The 14,137-nt window shown below is 44.4% G+C and overlaps 1 protein-coding gene across 4 annotated transcripts in view; it reads left to right on the top strand.

The window, feature by feature from the left end:
• Positions 1-14,137, top strand: part of ADGRE1 (adhesion G protein-coupled receptor E1) — a 39,143-nt gene that overhangs the window by 19,461 nt on the left and 5,545 nt on the right. For all 4 annotated transcript variants that reach the window (XM_014553148.2, XM_014553147.2, XM_014553145.2 and 1 more), the window contains 10 exons: positions 646-823; positions 2,165-2,284; positions 3,686-3,885; positions 4,337-4,507; positions 6,691-6,885; positions 8,180-8,415; positions 8,923-8,989; positions 10,928-11,019; positions 13,650-13,818; positions 13,931-14,035. In XM_014553148.2, the coding sequence (XP_014408634.1) occupies positions 646-823; positions 2,165-2,284; positions 3,686-3,885; positions 4,337-4,507; positions 6,691-6,885; positions 8,180-8,415; positions 8,923-8,989; positions 10,928-11,019; positions 13,650-13,818; positions 13,931-14,035 (1,533 nt within the window). The remainder of the gene's footprint in view (positions 1-645; positions 824-2,164; positions 2,285-3,685; positions 3,886-4,336; positions 4,508-6,690; positions 6,886-8,179; positions 8,416-8,922; positions 8,990-10,927; positions 11,020-13,649; positions 13,819-13,930; positions 14,036-14,137) is intronic.

Below are 14,137 nucleotides of genomic sequence, written 5' to 3'. Positions count from 1 at the left end.
TATGAAAATGAATATATGTACATATATGCATGACTGGGGATATTATGCGTACACCAGAAATTGACACAATGTAACTGAATATATTTCAATTAAAAAAAAAACCTAAATGAGGCAGCATATACACGATATTCTGTAATTTGCTTTACTTGACAATAGCTCATGGACATGCCGGCTTGTTGATACATACAGATACTCTACATCAGTCTTTTATTAACAGCTGCATGCTACCCCATGATTTGATTTTATCATAATGTATTTAACCAACCTGTTGGACATTTGGGCTTTCTGAATTCTTGCTATCACCAGCCACACTGAAGTGAATATTGTTAGACAAGACTCTTGCACAATTTTTAAGCATTTCTGGGAGGATTGATTCCTGGAAGGGAAATTGCTGAGTCAAAAGGGTACGTGCAATTTGTGCTGTGACAAGTGCTGACTCTCTGCCCGCCTGTCATAAAGGTTATAAAGGTTATACCAATTTTCATTCCCGGTGGGGCTTCTTCAATCAGGAGAAGGCAGCTAAGTGAATGTCCTTTTGATTCCTTGTTTTCCTAAACTGTCAATCCATTCTCTTGATGAGAGAGAGGGGACAACTGCTGTTTCATTGATGGGAGAGAGAGAGGGCAAGCACATCTTTCCTTGCAGAGTACCGCTGAGAGCTTCGCCTCTGTGATTGAACAAACATCCACATGGTCCAACTTCACTAAAGAGAAGACATCCATCCTGGCCACAGTCCTGCTGGAGAGCGTGGAGAGCACCACACTGGCAGCTCTTCTGAAACCCTCGGAGAACAGCAGTCAAAGTATTCAGACGGAATACTTGGGTAGGATATTTACTTCATGACAAGGTCACACTTGGGCACTGCCTTAGAGGGGTGACTTTGGCAGTGTGAGTCTCCATATACCATTTCCCCAACTGTTTCTAACCACTGAAATCACAGCAAAGCAAGTCTAATCATCTTAACAACACCTTCCTTTTATCAAGTGCCTGGCATTGTGTTAAGTGTGTATTACTGAAAAAAAAAAAGTGTATTACCAGGCACTGCTTGCAGTGTGTCATTAGTTCATTCAACAAATATGTGTTGACTGCCTGCGATGTGCCAGGTGTTCAGGTATGATCGCTATTTTCCAAGTTCAGATATTCCCAGCTCCCTCTTCCCCTGCAGGACTGTACTTTCTGGCTTGGGTTTAGGTGGGGGTCGTGACTAGTTCAGGCCAATTCGTTGTGACTGCAGTTGTTGCTGGCGTGAGACCATGAAGGGCTTTCTTCCCTCTGCCCTAGGGACTGGCCGTGCTTCAGATCAGTTTGTCCATCTGCCTGGGTCTCAGGGTAAAGCTAACACAGAACACAGCCCCAAGTCAGTGCATTAATGGGAAATAATTGTTATTTTTAATCCACTAAAACTTGGGGATGTTTGTCACTGCTGCTTGCCTGACCCTCTGCTTACTGGCACAGGTATGGCTTCACTGCCCTGAACATGCTTGATGGGGACTGCTTGCGAGTACTGGGGGCTATGCCTGCTTCACGGCAGCACCCAGCTCCTGGTACTGCTTCCAGTATCAGTCACATAACCCTAGGAAGTTCCGTCCTAACAGGTGCCCAGGAGGCCAGGGTGGAAAAAAAACATTTGGTGGACTGCCACCAGGAGTGAACAAAACTGGCCCCATGCGTCTTACAGTTTAGTAAGCTGAGTCAGGCAATAGACAAACAAATGGCTGGTTTACCCGGCAGAGCGTGCGCGCTTGGGAAAAATCCAGCAGGGCGCTGGATTAGGAGGAGGCTGGCCCCTTGTCCGCTGCGCTGTGCTTGCTCCAGACCTTTCTGATTTCCTTTGGCTTTTGGAAAACTTGTCTAAATGTGGAGTAGCCCGAGGGTCATAACTCCGCTGCCCTGCATCGCTGCTGACTTCTCCCCCGCCTTTCCCCCGGGCGCCCCCGAGACGTGAACACTCACTCCTGATGTTCCTGCTGCGTTTCTCGTTTGTTTGCTGCTCCCATCCTCCTGTCCTTCATCCAGGGGCTCAAGACCATTCCCGCGGCGAGCGGCCCTTTCCATTCTTTGCAAGAAAGCTACACTGGGGGTGTGTGCCTTTCCTGGCCAGAGACCACATTCAGGATCCACTTTCTTGGGTGACTCCGGGCAAATTCTCCCTTTCTCCTTTCAGATATTGAGAGCAGAGTTATCAGTGAGGAATGCTCTGAAGAGAGCGAGACCTTTATCTTGAAAGCAAAAGGGGATGAGATGAAGATCTGGTGTTCCACCATCAAAGAATCTGAATCCGCAGGTACAGGGCCACTCCTGACAACAGGGGAGGGCGGCTGTGGTGTGTTCAGTCAGCGGATACGGACTGATGCCCTGCTAGGTGACAAGCCCCGTGCCAGGTGGTGAGGGAGTCAGCAGTGACGGGGCCAGAAGGAGCCCGTGCCCTCTGGGGGTTTCCATCTGTGAGGGGAGTCGGACATTGGACAGATTGTCTCACAACGCTGGGGCGCCAAGACATTCGACTGTCCAGTACGGCAGCCACTGGCCACGCTTTGTCACTGAGCCCTTGAAGTGTGGCCAGGCTGCGAGTCTAACACACATGCCAGATTTCAAAGGCTTGGTACAAAAAAAAAAAAAAAAATGAAGGATGTAAAATATTTCATTAATAATTTTTATACTGGCTACATGTTGAAATGATAATATTTTGCAGGTATTGAGTTAATATGTAATTAAAATTACCTGTTTTTTTTCACTGATCTAAAAAGTGGCTACCATACATTACTGTATACAAAACAGGTAAAATCAGGGACCTCTTGTAGAGCACAGGGAACTATATTTAATTTCTTGTAATAACATATACTGGAAAAGAATCTGAAAAAAATATATCTATGTGGATGTATAATTGAATTCCTTGGCTGTATACCTGAAACTAATATTGTAAATCAACTACATTTCAGTAATAAAATTAAACACACACACACACAAATATAATGTGGCTACTAGAAAATTTAAAATTACACCTGTGGCTCATAGTGTATTTCCAGCAGTCAGCACTAATCTGTATCGGGGATTGGCAAGCTTTCCCTGCAGAGGGCGGTTAGTACGTATTTTAGGCATTTTGGACAACACAACCTGTTGCAACTATTCAGCTCTGCTGTCGTAGTGCAAAAGCTTTCACAGGTGACATGTAAATGAATGGGTAAGGTTGTGTTGCAATGAAACTCTTATTGACAAGAAGAGCCAATGGCCAGGTTGGCCTGAAACTCCTGTTTGTCACCTCCTGGTCTACATGCTGTCTTGAGGGCCCAGGGAGCAAGGTGAGGACACATCTCTGGGGACCACCGACATTGAAAGGGGAAGCCCACCAAGGAGATTGAACAAGAATAACCGTAAACGTGGGCAGGAAACTAATTTCCCACTGCAGAGCTGAATTGTTCCTTAAAAATGCAAATTTGAATTTGTTTTTAAATGTAGCCAAGATTTCTCCAGGTAAATAGCACCTCAAGATTTTTTTTTTATGGTTCTGGTGAAGGTCACCCACCTGGAAGTCTGCTGGTGTTTCAATCCTCAGAGAAGGCCAGTGATGGCATAGAGATAAATGGGATATTAAAATGTGGCTGAGTGTGGATGTATTGGGTCTTCTGTAGTAACTACTAAGCAAATGATCTCCTTTTTTCTTCTTTGCATTTGGGGGAAATTGCAGATGTCAACGGGGTGGCCTTTGTCTCCTATGTGGGTATGGAGGCTGTTTTAGATGAGAGTTACTTCCAAAACCCTCAGACTCCCTTCGCCAACTCCCAGGAGAAGCTGAAGATGAATTCTCGTGTCACTGGGGGCATCATAACAGGAGAGAAGAAAGATGGGTTCTCTAAACCTGTCATCTACACCCTGGAGAACACTGAGGTCTGTGAAGAAGTTTCCACTGGGCCCCCAACTAACTATTGGGAACTTCCCATCTTCTAATGGACTTAACTCTCATTTTTGACAGGGACTCATTAAGACATCAAGTGTCCGCAATTTCTAGCAATTTAAGCTGATCCTCAAAAACCCACCACTAGAAGGATTAGTTCTCCTGCTTCTGTGTGGCGCTTTCCCATTCATCAGTGGACAAGGTTTAGGTTAGATTAAGTAATACCGATGCAGGAACATTTACACAGACTTTATTTACACGAGCTATGACTAAGTCAGTGGTAGAGACAGGTCTGGCACCCAAGATGTTTCTTTTCATCACTGCATGTAGAGACAGCAGCATTTTCCCCATTCCTTGTAGGACATACCCTCATCTTCTTGAGGTTGGTCAGATTGAATCCATTCAAGAGGGATTCTCAGGTAACCAAAGCCTTTGAATTTTCAGCGAAAGAAGAATTTTGAGAGACCTTTCTGTGTTTCCTGGAGCACAGATGTGGAGAGAGGTAGATGGACAACTTCTGGCTGTGAGTTGCTGGAAGCTTCTGAGACGCATACCGTCTGCAGCTGTAATCGAATGGTGAATCTGGCCATCATCATGGCTTCTGGGGATCTCACGGTCAGTACTGATGCTCTGGCTTTGACTCCTCAAATCCGATGGCTAATATTGACTAAACATTCACTGGGCGCCTCTCATGGCATTGGGTGTTGTGGGAGGGGGCCATGGCGGACAGACAGGGTGTGTGCCACACCTTTGCTCTGTGAGAATTCACAGTCTGGTTGGGAAGCCATGACACGCATATATTGAAGTGAGGAATGACCCTAAACAAGTGTGGGCACAAGAACAATTACGACCCCATTACTGAACCTACTCTATGCTGGACTTTTTAAGTTAGATGTTTTCAGACCCATTTTACAGCACTGAAGCTCCGTAGCCTGTCTCACCATGAAACTAGTAATCGGTGGAGATGGGGTTTGAACCCAGGATGGTCTGGGTCTAGAGGGCTCTTCCTGCAAAATCGCCCACAGGCATACCTTGCTTCATTGCACTTGGCTTTATTGCACTTTGCATATACTGCATTTTGTGTGTGTGACAAACTGAAGGTCTGTGGCAGCCCTGTGTGCACCAAGCAGGTCGACCAGCATCATTTTCCCAATAGAATGTGCTCACTTCATGTCTCTGTGTCACATTTTGGTAATTCTTACAATATTTCAAACCCTCCACCAGCAAAAAGATTATGACTCAGTGATGGTAGCATTTTTTTTTAGCAATAAAACATCTTTAAATTAAAGTCTACATTTTTTAGACATATGCTATTACACACTTAGTAGAGTAGGGTGCAGTGTAAACACGCGCTTTACATGCACTGGGAGAGAAACAGTGGTGTGGCTCACTTTACTGCCAATATTCGCTTTATTGCAGCGGTCTGGAATTGAGCCTTAATATCTCCGAGGTATGCATGTCAGTGGTGCAACAGGTTGTACCACAGGAATTAGAGTTATGCAGTGAGAACTGGGGATAGATTGGGGCGAGATGGGACCTGAAATGAGCCCTGGTGAGTGACTAGATTTGGTAGAGAGGAAGGACCTGCTCATCAGTGCTGTGGTGAGCATCCTTGCCTCTCACGCCAGATCTGAGGTTCAGTTCTCTGAGGGAGGTCCTGAATGTATTTAGAGGAATGTGAGACTTAGGACTTAAGAGATTTGGATTCAGTGCAAGACTGACTTAGTTTCAAGTCTCATCTCGATCACTTTCTAGCTGTGTTTCCTAGGGCAAGTCACTCAACCTCTCTGAGCTGTGCCCAGGTCTCTCATCTCAAAAATGAGCACAACAGAAAAATAATGATGAACACTAATGTTTATAGAGGGCATAATATGCTTCCTGCTCTGCTGTGAGTACTTTCGGTATTTTCTTTGAAGTCTCCTGGAACAGTCCTGTAAGGTAGCTACTGTTAGCAGCTATCCTCTTTTTGACAGATGAGGAAACTGAGGCACACAGCAGTTAAGTGTCTTGCCCAAACTCATACAGCTAGAAACTGGCAGAACCGTAGTCATCCTGAGACCATAGAGAAGAGGTAGTGAGATGGTGCCTGGCATATCTTTAGCACACAGAAAGCACCCAAATAAATTTAAAATTTATGATTAATGATGGCATAGGGGGAGGACTCAACTGGTCATGTCCACTCTCAGAAGCTGGGGCATCTCTGAATGGCTATAATCGGTCCTGGTCCAGTTCAGGAAACAGGAACCACTCTAGGTATTTCAAACAGAAAAGGATTTAATACAGGGAACTAAATGCTCAAAGAATCGTGGAAGGGAAGGAGGAGGCTGCCACTTCGATTTTGGCTTCAAGATCACCCCTCTGCAGCTGTAATCCAGAGGTCAGAAATTACTGCAGACAGGTCACCCCACAACCACATAATTAAAGACTGGACAGTTGGAATGTGGAGTCCAGCCACAGCTCATTCCTGTCTGCAGAAAACTGGTATCTGCTTCCATTCGGCCTTTCAAAACTTTCATGTGTGCATCTCACTGGAAAATCTAAATGACATGCAGAACCTTAGCCCCAGGAGATTATGGGAAATGTGGTTTGTAGACACCTGTCCTACAGGGAAGGGGCACAGGGCAGGGGTGAGGATGGGCGCTGATGGATGCCAAAGGACGATGGTGACCAATATCTAGTTCACTCTGAGTATCAGATGGAGACAAGATCCCCAAGCAAGGAACCTAGATAATTCTTTTTTCTGCCTGGGGGAATATTAGTCCCTCTCTGAGGCCAACAGTGTGTCTCTTTCCTGACAGATGGAGTTTGCCTTGTATGTCATCAGCCATGTGGGCCTCATCATCTCCCTGGTGTGTCTCGCCATGGCCATCATCACCTTCCTGCTGTGTCGCACCATCCACAACCAAAACACCTACCTCCACCTGCACCTCTGTGTGTGCCTCTTCTTGGCCAAGCTTCTCTTCCTCACCGGTGCAGACAAGACTGACGGAAAGGTCTCACAGCCCTCAGACTGTGTCCCCATTCAGCCCCATCATCCCCACATCTGCCTCTGCTCATCCCTCCCTAACTCCTCTATGCTTGCTTCCACCTCAGGACCTTTGCACATGCTGTGCCCGCTTTCGTTACTCATTCCCCAGCTTCTCACCTAGTTGACTCCTCTGAGTGATAGGTCTCAGCTGAAAATAATTTTCCTGATCATGTTATGTATTGTGATGGCCCGTCCTATTATTCTTTAAGCCGTTGGTTCTCACCCAGGATGATTCTGCCCCCTTGGGGACACTGGGAATATCTGGAGATATTGTTAGTTGTCCACACTGGGAGAGGACGCTGCTGGCATGTAGTGGGTGGAGGCCTGGGATGCGGCTAAACATTCTGCAGTGCACAGGACAGCATCCCTCCCCAGGACAGAAAAGAATCTGGCAATAGTGTTACAAATAGTGGTGCTGCCGCAGAGAAGTTCTACTGCTTCTCATTCTAATTTGCTTCCTTTCCCAGCACTGATTTGAAACTATGTTGATTCTTTGTTTCACTTGTGTATCTACTTCCCCCAGTAGCCTATGTGCAGGAAAGCAAGAGCATTACCCAATTTGCCCCCAATAACTGCCAGAGACAGTAAACTCAGCGTTTTTCCAAAGGAAGCACTACCAGCATTTGGGGTGGTGCGATCATCCTTCCTGCAGAGCTCCCCCTCTCACTGCGGGATGTTTTTCTCTCCAGGCCCCTTGAACTCTAAATGCTAGTTGTGCACCCCACTCCCATCATGTGACCAAAAGTGGGCAAACTTCTTCTGTTAAGAGGCCAATATAAATATTTTGGGCTTTACAGATCCTATGTTCTCTGTCAAGACTATTCAGCGCCATTGTTTCACTGCGAAAGCAGTCATAGAGGATGCATACATGGGGGTAGCTGTGTGACAACGAAATATCATTCACAAAACAAGCAGCCAGCTTAAGGCTGTAGTTTGGGGACCCCTCCCCTCCCCCCCCATATCATCAAACATTCCCTAAAGTCGGGCGATCAACTATCCATTTTCCCCCAGGCTCTCCCAGTGTTAGCACTGAAAGTTACACGTCCTGAGAAAGCCCAGTTCCAGGCAAACCAGGACGACTGGTCCCCCTACCAAAGGGATGGAACCACCTGTGGTGAAGAATTCTCTCTAAATATTTGTGGGATGAATGAAGGGACCGTTCTGGGGAGCTCCAATCAAAGCAGCCCCTGCTCTGCCCTCTTACTCTGAGCACACCGCCTGGCCCCGGGGAGCCTGAAGGTGCGGCCTCTCCCCTGTAGGTGGGCTGCGCCGTCATCGCCGGCTTCCTGCACTACCTTTTCCTTGCGTGCTTCTCCTGGATGCTGGTGGAAGCCGTGATGCTCTTCCTCATGGTCAGGAATCTGAAAGTGGTGAATTACTTCAGCTCTCGAAACATCAAGATGCTGTATCTCTGTGCCTTTGGCTACGGGCTCCCAGGGCTGGTGGTGGCTGTCTCTGCCAGCATGCACCCACGCGGTTACGGGACGTATAATCGGTAAGTGACATCCTTCTATCTCCCCGAAAATTCTCCCCCTCCTTCTGCAGCTCATAGTCTAGAAGGGGAAGATGGACAGTTTACAAATAACTGAACAAGGTAATTTATGATACTGATATTAGATGTTATTATTATTATGTTATTAGATGTTATTATTATTATTATTTTTAAAGCAGCAAGTTCTGCTAGGGAAGGACCAGGGGTAATGGCTTTTCAGAGGAGGTGACATTTGAGCTGAGATTTGAATGACAAAGTGTTTCAGTGGAGGGGGATTATAAAGGTGATGAAGTGAGAAATGAGCTCTACCCAAGGCATTAAGTGAATATTTCAGGAACATTCACCCAGGAAGAAGGTCTGAAAGAGGAAAGCTGAAATCTGGCCCATCATGAAAATGTTCATCTCAGTCTTACCTCCTAATATTCTCTTCCATGAGTGCATTTGACAGGGCGTGAGTAATTTTGGGGTTGGGACTCTGAGACAAGCACTGACTCCTGTTTCTCTCCGTAGCTGCTGGCTGAATACAGACAGAGGGTTCACCTGGAGTTTCCTGGGGCCCGTTTGTACAATTATTGTGGTAAGCCAGTTGCTCGGTGTAGTGTGTTCTGGAGAGGCAGCCGGGAGACCCGAGGGATCAGGAAGTGCCAGTGAGAACTGCAAAGCTCTGGTCACTTATTTCTCTCAAACGTTCTCCTTTTGGACCCTTGATTCCTGAGATTTCCAAGTTAGAGTGTAATTTCTTTGATTTGTGATTTTTTTTTTTTACATCAACTGCAAATCCCCTGGGAGGGAACACTTCTTATCTGTACTTCGTGTTTCAGTAAAAATGAGTCTATAAATCTCTTTTGAGTAAAGGTCTTGAATAAAAGAAGAGGCAGGAAGAAATTGAGAACAGTTCGTTGGTGGGTGGTGTTGAAGGGAGGTAAATGTGGGGTGGCGGCCAAAGGACGCCTGGAGATTCTTTTTTCAACTTTATGAAAGTTTAATTGACAAAAATTGTATATATTTAAAGTGTATAATTTGATATTTTGACATATGTATACATTGTGAAATGATTGCCACAATCAAGGTAATTAACAGATCCATCACCTCACATAGCTGCCATTTTTCTTTCTCTTTTTATTTTCTTTCTTTGTTTCTTTGTTTGTTTCTTTTTTGGGAGGTGGTGGTGAGAACTACCCTTTCAGCAAATTTCAAGTAAATAATACAGTGTTGCTAACTGTGGTCACTATCCTGCACATTAGACTCCAGAATTTACTCATCTTGCATAACTGAAACTTTGTTTCCTTGAAACTTAGACCAATGTCTTCCGAGTTCCTCCTTCCCCAAGCCCCTGGCAGCTCCATTCTACTCTCTGGAAAGCCTGGGGATGCTGGGCACCATCTCCTTGCTTCCTTGCCTCCAATCTAGATTCTCCAGTCCTGCAAGATGAGAATCTTCTGACTCTCACTCATGGTGGCTTGTTTCTTTGTCACTTGTAATTGTTAAATTGCGAGCTCGTATTTGACTGATCTAAATTTTGGGAAGTCTTGAGGTTTTATTCCTTCAGAGGGGTTTTGCTCTTATTTCTTTCAGGTTTGGGGGGTCCATGTATCACAAAGTGGGTAGCTTAGAACAACAGAATTGACTCACAGTTCTGACGGCTTAAAGTCTGAAGTCAAGGAGTCAGCAAGCCACGCTCTGTCTGAAGGCTCTAGGAAAGTGTCTCTTTCCGTTCTGTCCAGCTTCTGGTAGCCGCAGGCATTTCTTGGCTTGTAGAAGTCTGTCTCCTCCCTGAATCTCTTCGCATTGTCTTCCCTCTGTGCATGTCTGTCTCTGTGTCCAAAATGCCCTGTTTTACAAAGACATCAGCCATATTGGATTAGGGCCCACCCTAAAGGCCTCATTTAAGTTTGATCACCTCTGGAAAGACTGTATCTCCATAAAAGGCTGCATTCCGAGGTGTGAGGGTTAGGGCTTCTACATACCTTTTTGTTGGGAAGGGGAACAGCCCCATGACAAGGAACTAACTGGTCTTGATTCTAACTTCCTAGATGCATCCAATGAAAATAAAGGAAGATCATTCAAGAACAAAGAAAGGCTGTTTATTAGGAGGTTGCTATAGTAGGGGAGTCAGTCTCCATCAGCACTTGTCAGAGACTCAAAAGCAGGCAGAGGAGTAGGAACGCACCATAGAGGGAAAAAGGGACAGCTTCAGGTGTGCCCTGATTGGAGGCTTAAGGTAGGCATGGGACGCTATAGGTAGGCTATCAAAAAGCGGGGCGTCCCATGTGTTTCGTTAGGGGTCCATGATTGCTTTCTCCGTTTGGTCTTGCATCGGAAGCAAGGGCAGAAATTAAGGAAGCTGTCGATTACTAGTCAAGTTCTGGTCTTTTTTGGGTCAGTTGCTACACGAGTTAATATTCGGCTTCCTGGAATGGTTACCACAGACTGTGGGTCAGAGTTCTGCTTTTACAGGTGGTCTGGTCATTGTCCATTTCTATATCTTCTTGACTCCTTCTGCTTGACTTTGTAGGTCAATTCCTTCCTCCTGACTTGGACATTGTGGATCCTGAGGCAGAAGCTTTCTAGCGTCAATGCTGAAGTCTCGACACTTAAAGACACCAGGTTTAGTCCCTCCTTCCTTTTCCTCTCCTCTTCTAGTCTCCTTTCCTTCTTTCCTCAAATGTTTATTGAATACCTTTTGTAAGCCTGGTCCTATGTCCAAAACAGAATAGCACAGTGTTAGATCAGGGGCTCTCAAACCTCAGTTCTGCCATTTAAAACTGTGTGACCTTAGGCAAGTTACATAACCTTCCTGAAACTCAGTTTCCTCATCTGTAGAATGGGGATATTAATACCACCTACTTCATGTGGCTTATGAAGCATTTAGCCCAGTTACTAGGAGGAGTGAGTGTTTCATATATTAAAACTATTAATAATTTTTCTAATTCTCCTGATACTCATGTGTACATATTTACAAAGTCAGACTCATACTATCTTATTTTCATAGCCATTTCCCTCTTAATAACATATTTCTGGGAAAACGTTTCCATTTACAGTAGTGTTTTTTTATCTGCAGCTTTGCCAACACTAGGATTTATCATTTTTGTTTTTTGCTGATTTAATAGATGACATTTACAATCTCATTATTTTATTTTCATTTTTTTAATCTTATGGGTATAGAACTTTTCCGTATTCCTGTAGACCATTTGCTTTCTTAACTTCTTCATTCAACTAAGGGTCACTTGAGGAACCAGCTAAACCCACACGGTGTCCAGGTTTTATTGTCAGGAACCTGATGGTGTCCTTTGCTTGATTTCCTATCAGTGTCTAATTCCTCACCTTTCTTGAGTGCTTGTTTCTAAAAGCTATTTTTTAAAAGTTAATCAGAAAGTTAAAATGTGCGATGGTAAGAAAAATTAAGTAGTAAAAAAGTACTATGAAGTCATTCCCTGAGCCGCTGGGTCCCCAGATCCCTCCTGTCCTAAGCAACCATTATCATGCTATTTAAGCTTCCTTCTAGAATATTCCATACTTACAAGTCCGTCTTCTATTACATAAGTGGTAGGATACTGTACCTATTATTCTGCACCTTGGCTTTTTTCCACGTGATATGTAGCTTACTTCATATCAATACTTAAGGTTAAAAACAGCTAACAAAAATATTTATTTTGTGCCGGATCCTGTTCTAAACATCCTTAGGGTCTTCCCATCTGATAATTTAATCTGAAGAACAAGAAGGCCGGTGTGTAGGTGTTGTATTAGTATTGCTGTGTCTGTTTGAGGAAACTGAGGCACAGTGAGCTAAAGTAACTTCCTAGGGCCACAGAGTTCATGAATGGATTAGTTACAATTTATTTATAGGCAGTCTGACCCAGAGCCTGGACCCTTGCCCACTCCAGGACACTGTCACTCTCATCTCATTTAAAAAATGTTTTTAGAGGAGGGCAGAGCTCGGTGGTAGGGTGCCTGCTTAACATGCACAAAGTCCTGGGTTCAATCCCCAGCAACCTCCATTAAAAAAATAAACAATGAACCTAAAATTAAACCCAATTACTTCCCCCCCAAAATTTTTTTAAAAATAAAAATAAAAAAATGTTTCTATAATCTACTCCCTATCTCTGTAGATTTGCCTATTCTGGACACTTCATGTAAATTGAATCATGCACTATGTGGCCTCTTGTGACTGGTTTTTCTCACTGAGCATCACGTGGTCAAGGTTTATCCATGTTGTAGTGCATGCCAGGGCTTCATTCCTTTTTATGACCAAATAATATTCCACTGTAAGGATGGATCGCATTTTGTTTACCTGTTCATCTACTGATGGACATCTGGGTTGTTTTAGTTGGCAGAGAATGGAATGGAGGGTTGCTTAACAGGTACATAGTTTGTTAGGGGGGCTGATGAAAATGTCTTGGAATTGGAAAATGGTGCTATTTGTATATTGTGAACGTGCTAAATGCCACCAAATCACACACTTTAAATGGCTAAGATGGTTAGTCTTATGTTATGTGTCACCTCAATAAAGAGGAAGACTTCGTAGTATTTCATGCGATGGCTTCACCATTCACTTAATGTGTCCCAAATTCTTGGACCAGTAGGTCCTTCTAGCCCTTTTTTTTTTCATTTTTCATTTTTATTAGGTAAAGTTGATATAATTTGACTGCACATATGCAATGTACTGCATGTAAGTACATATATACAATGTACTGCACATATTTAAAAAATTTACATGTATGTACTGTTCATTGTTTCTAAGGACAGTTTAGAGCTTTAGCTTTTTAAACTTACATAGTCATCAAGGAATAAAGCCACCCACAAAGTGGGAATCAACAGAATGCAGTAATCCAATCATAAAGGACCGTCAAATGTGCTCACACATATTTAAAAATCAATCATCTAAGTTAGAAATAATAAATAGTTCATTTGTGTCCATTTTTTTAAGATTCGACATATAAGTGATATCATATGACATTTTTCTTTCTCTTTCTGGCTTACTTCACTTAGAATAACAATCTCCAGGTCCATCCATGTTGCTGAAAATGACATTATTTTATTCTTTTTTATGGCTGAGTGGTATTCCACTGTGTGTGTGTGTGTGTGTGTGTGTGTGTGTGTGTGTGTGTGTACCACTTCTTTATCCAGCCGTCTGTTGATGGACATTTGGGTTGTTTCCATGTCTTGGCTATTGTAAATAGTGCCGCTATGAACACTGAGGTGCATGAACCTTATCTGCCTCAAATCGTCCCTGCCAGGTTACTGACATTCAAAGCCTTTGCCCAGATTTTTATCTTGGGGTGCTCCTGGGTGCTGGGCATCTTCCAGTTTGGACCCATGGCCAATATCATGGCCTACCTGTTCACCATCATCAACAGCCTGCAGGGAGCCTTCATCTTCCTCATTCATTGTCTGCTCAGCCGCCAGGTACGTAGCTGCTTCCCCCTAGACCCTCTCCTTCCAGGGGACACGCCTCTGCCCACACACTTCCCTGCAGCTAAGAGTGATTCATCTCCCCCTAATGTGCCTCCACCTTCAGGTACGGGAAGAATGCAGGAGATGGGTCACCAGGAAACCCAAACCCAGCTCCCAGTCCATCACCTCAGGGATCTTACTGTCATCCATACCCTCCACTTCCAAAACGGTGAGAGACTGTGTGTTTCACTCAAGTTCTGGTCAGATGGAGTGTCTGCTTCTGAGCAATGCTAGACACCACCATACACTGAGTACCTATCAAGAGCTGACC

The sequence above is a fragment of the Camelus ferus genome, chromosome 22, assembly GCF_009834535.1.
Source record: "Camelus ferus isolate YT-003-E chromosome 22, BCGSAC_Cfer_1.0, whole genome shotgun sequence".
Taxonomy (NCBI): Eukaryota; Metazoa; Chordata; class Mammalia; order Artiodactyla; family Camelidae; genus Camelus; species Camelus ferus.
The sequence above is the reverse complement of the archived record's forward strand: the minus strand, read 5'-3'. Positions and strand labels throughout refer to the sequence as shown.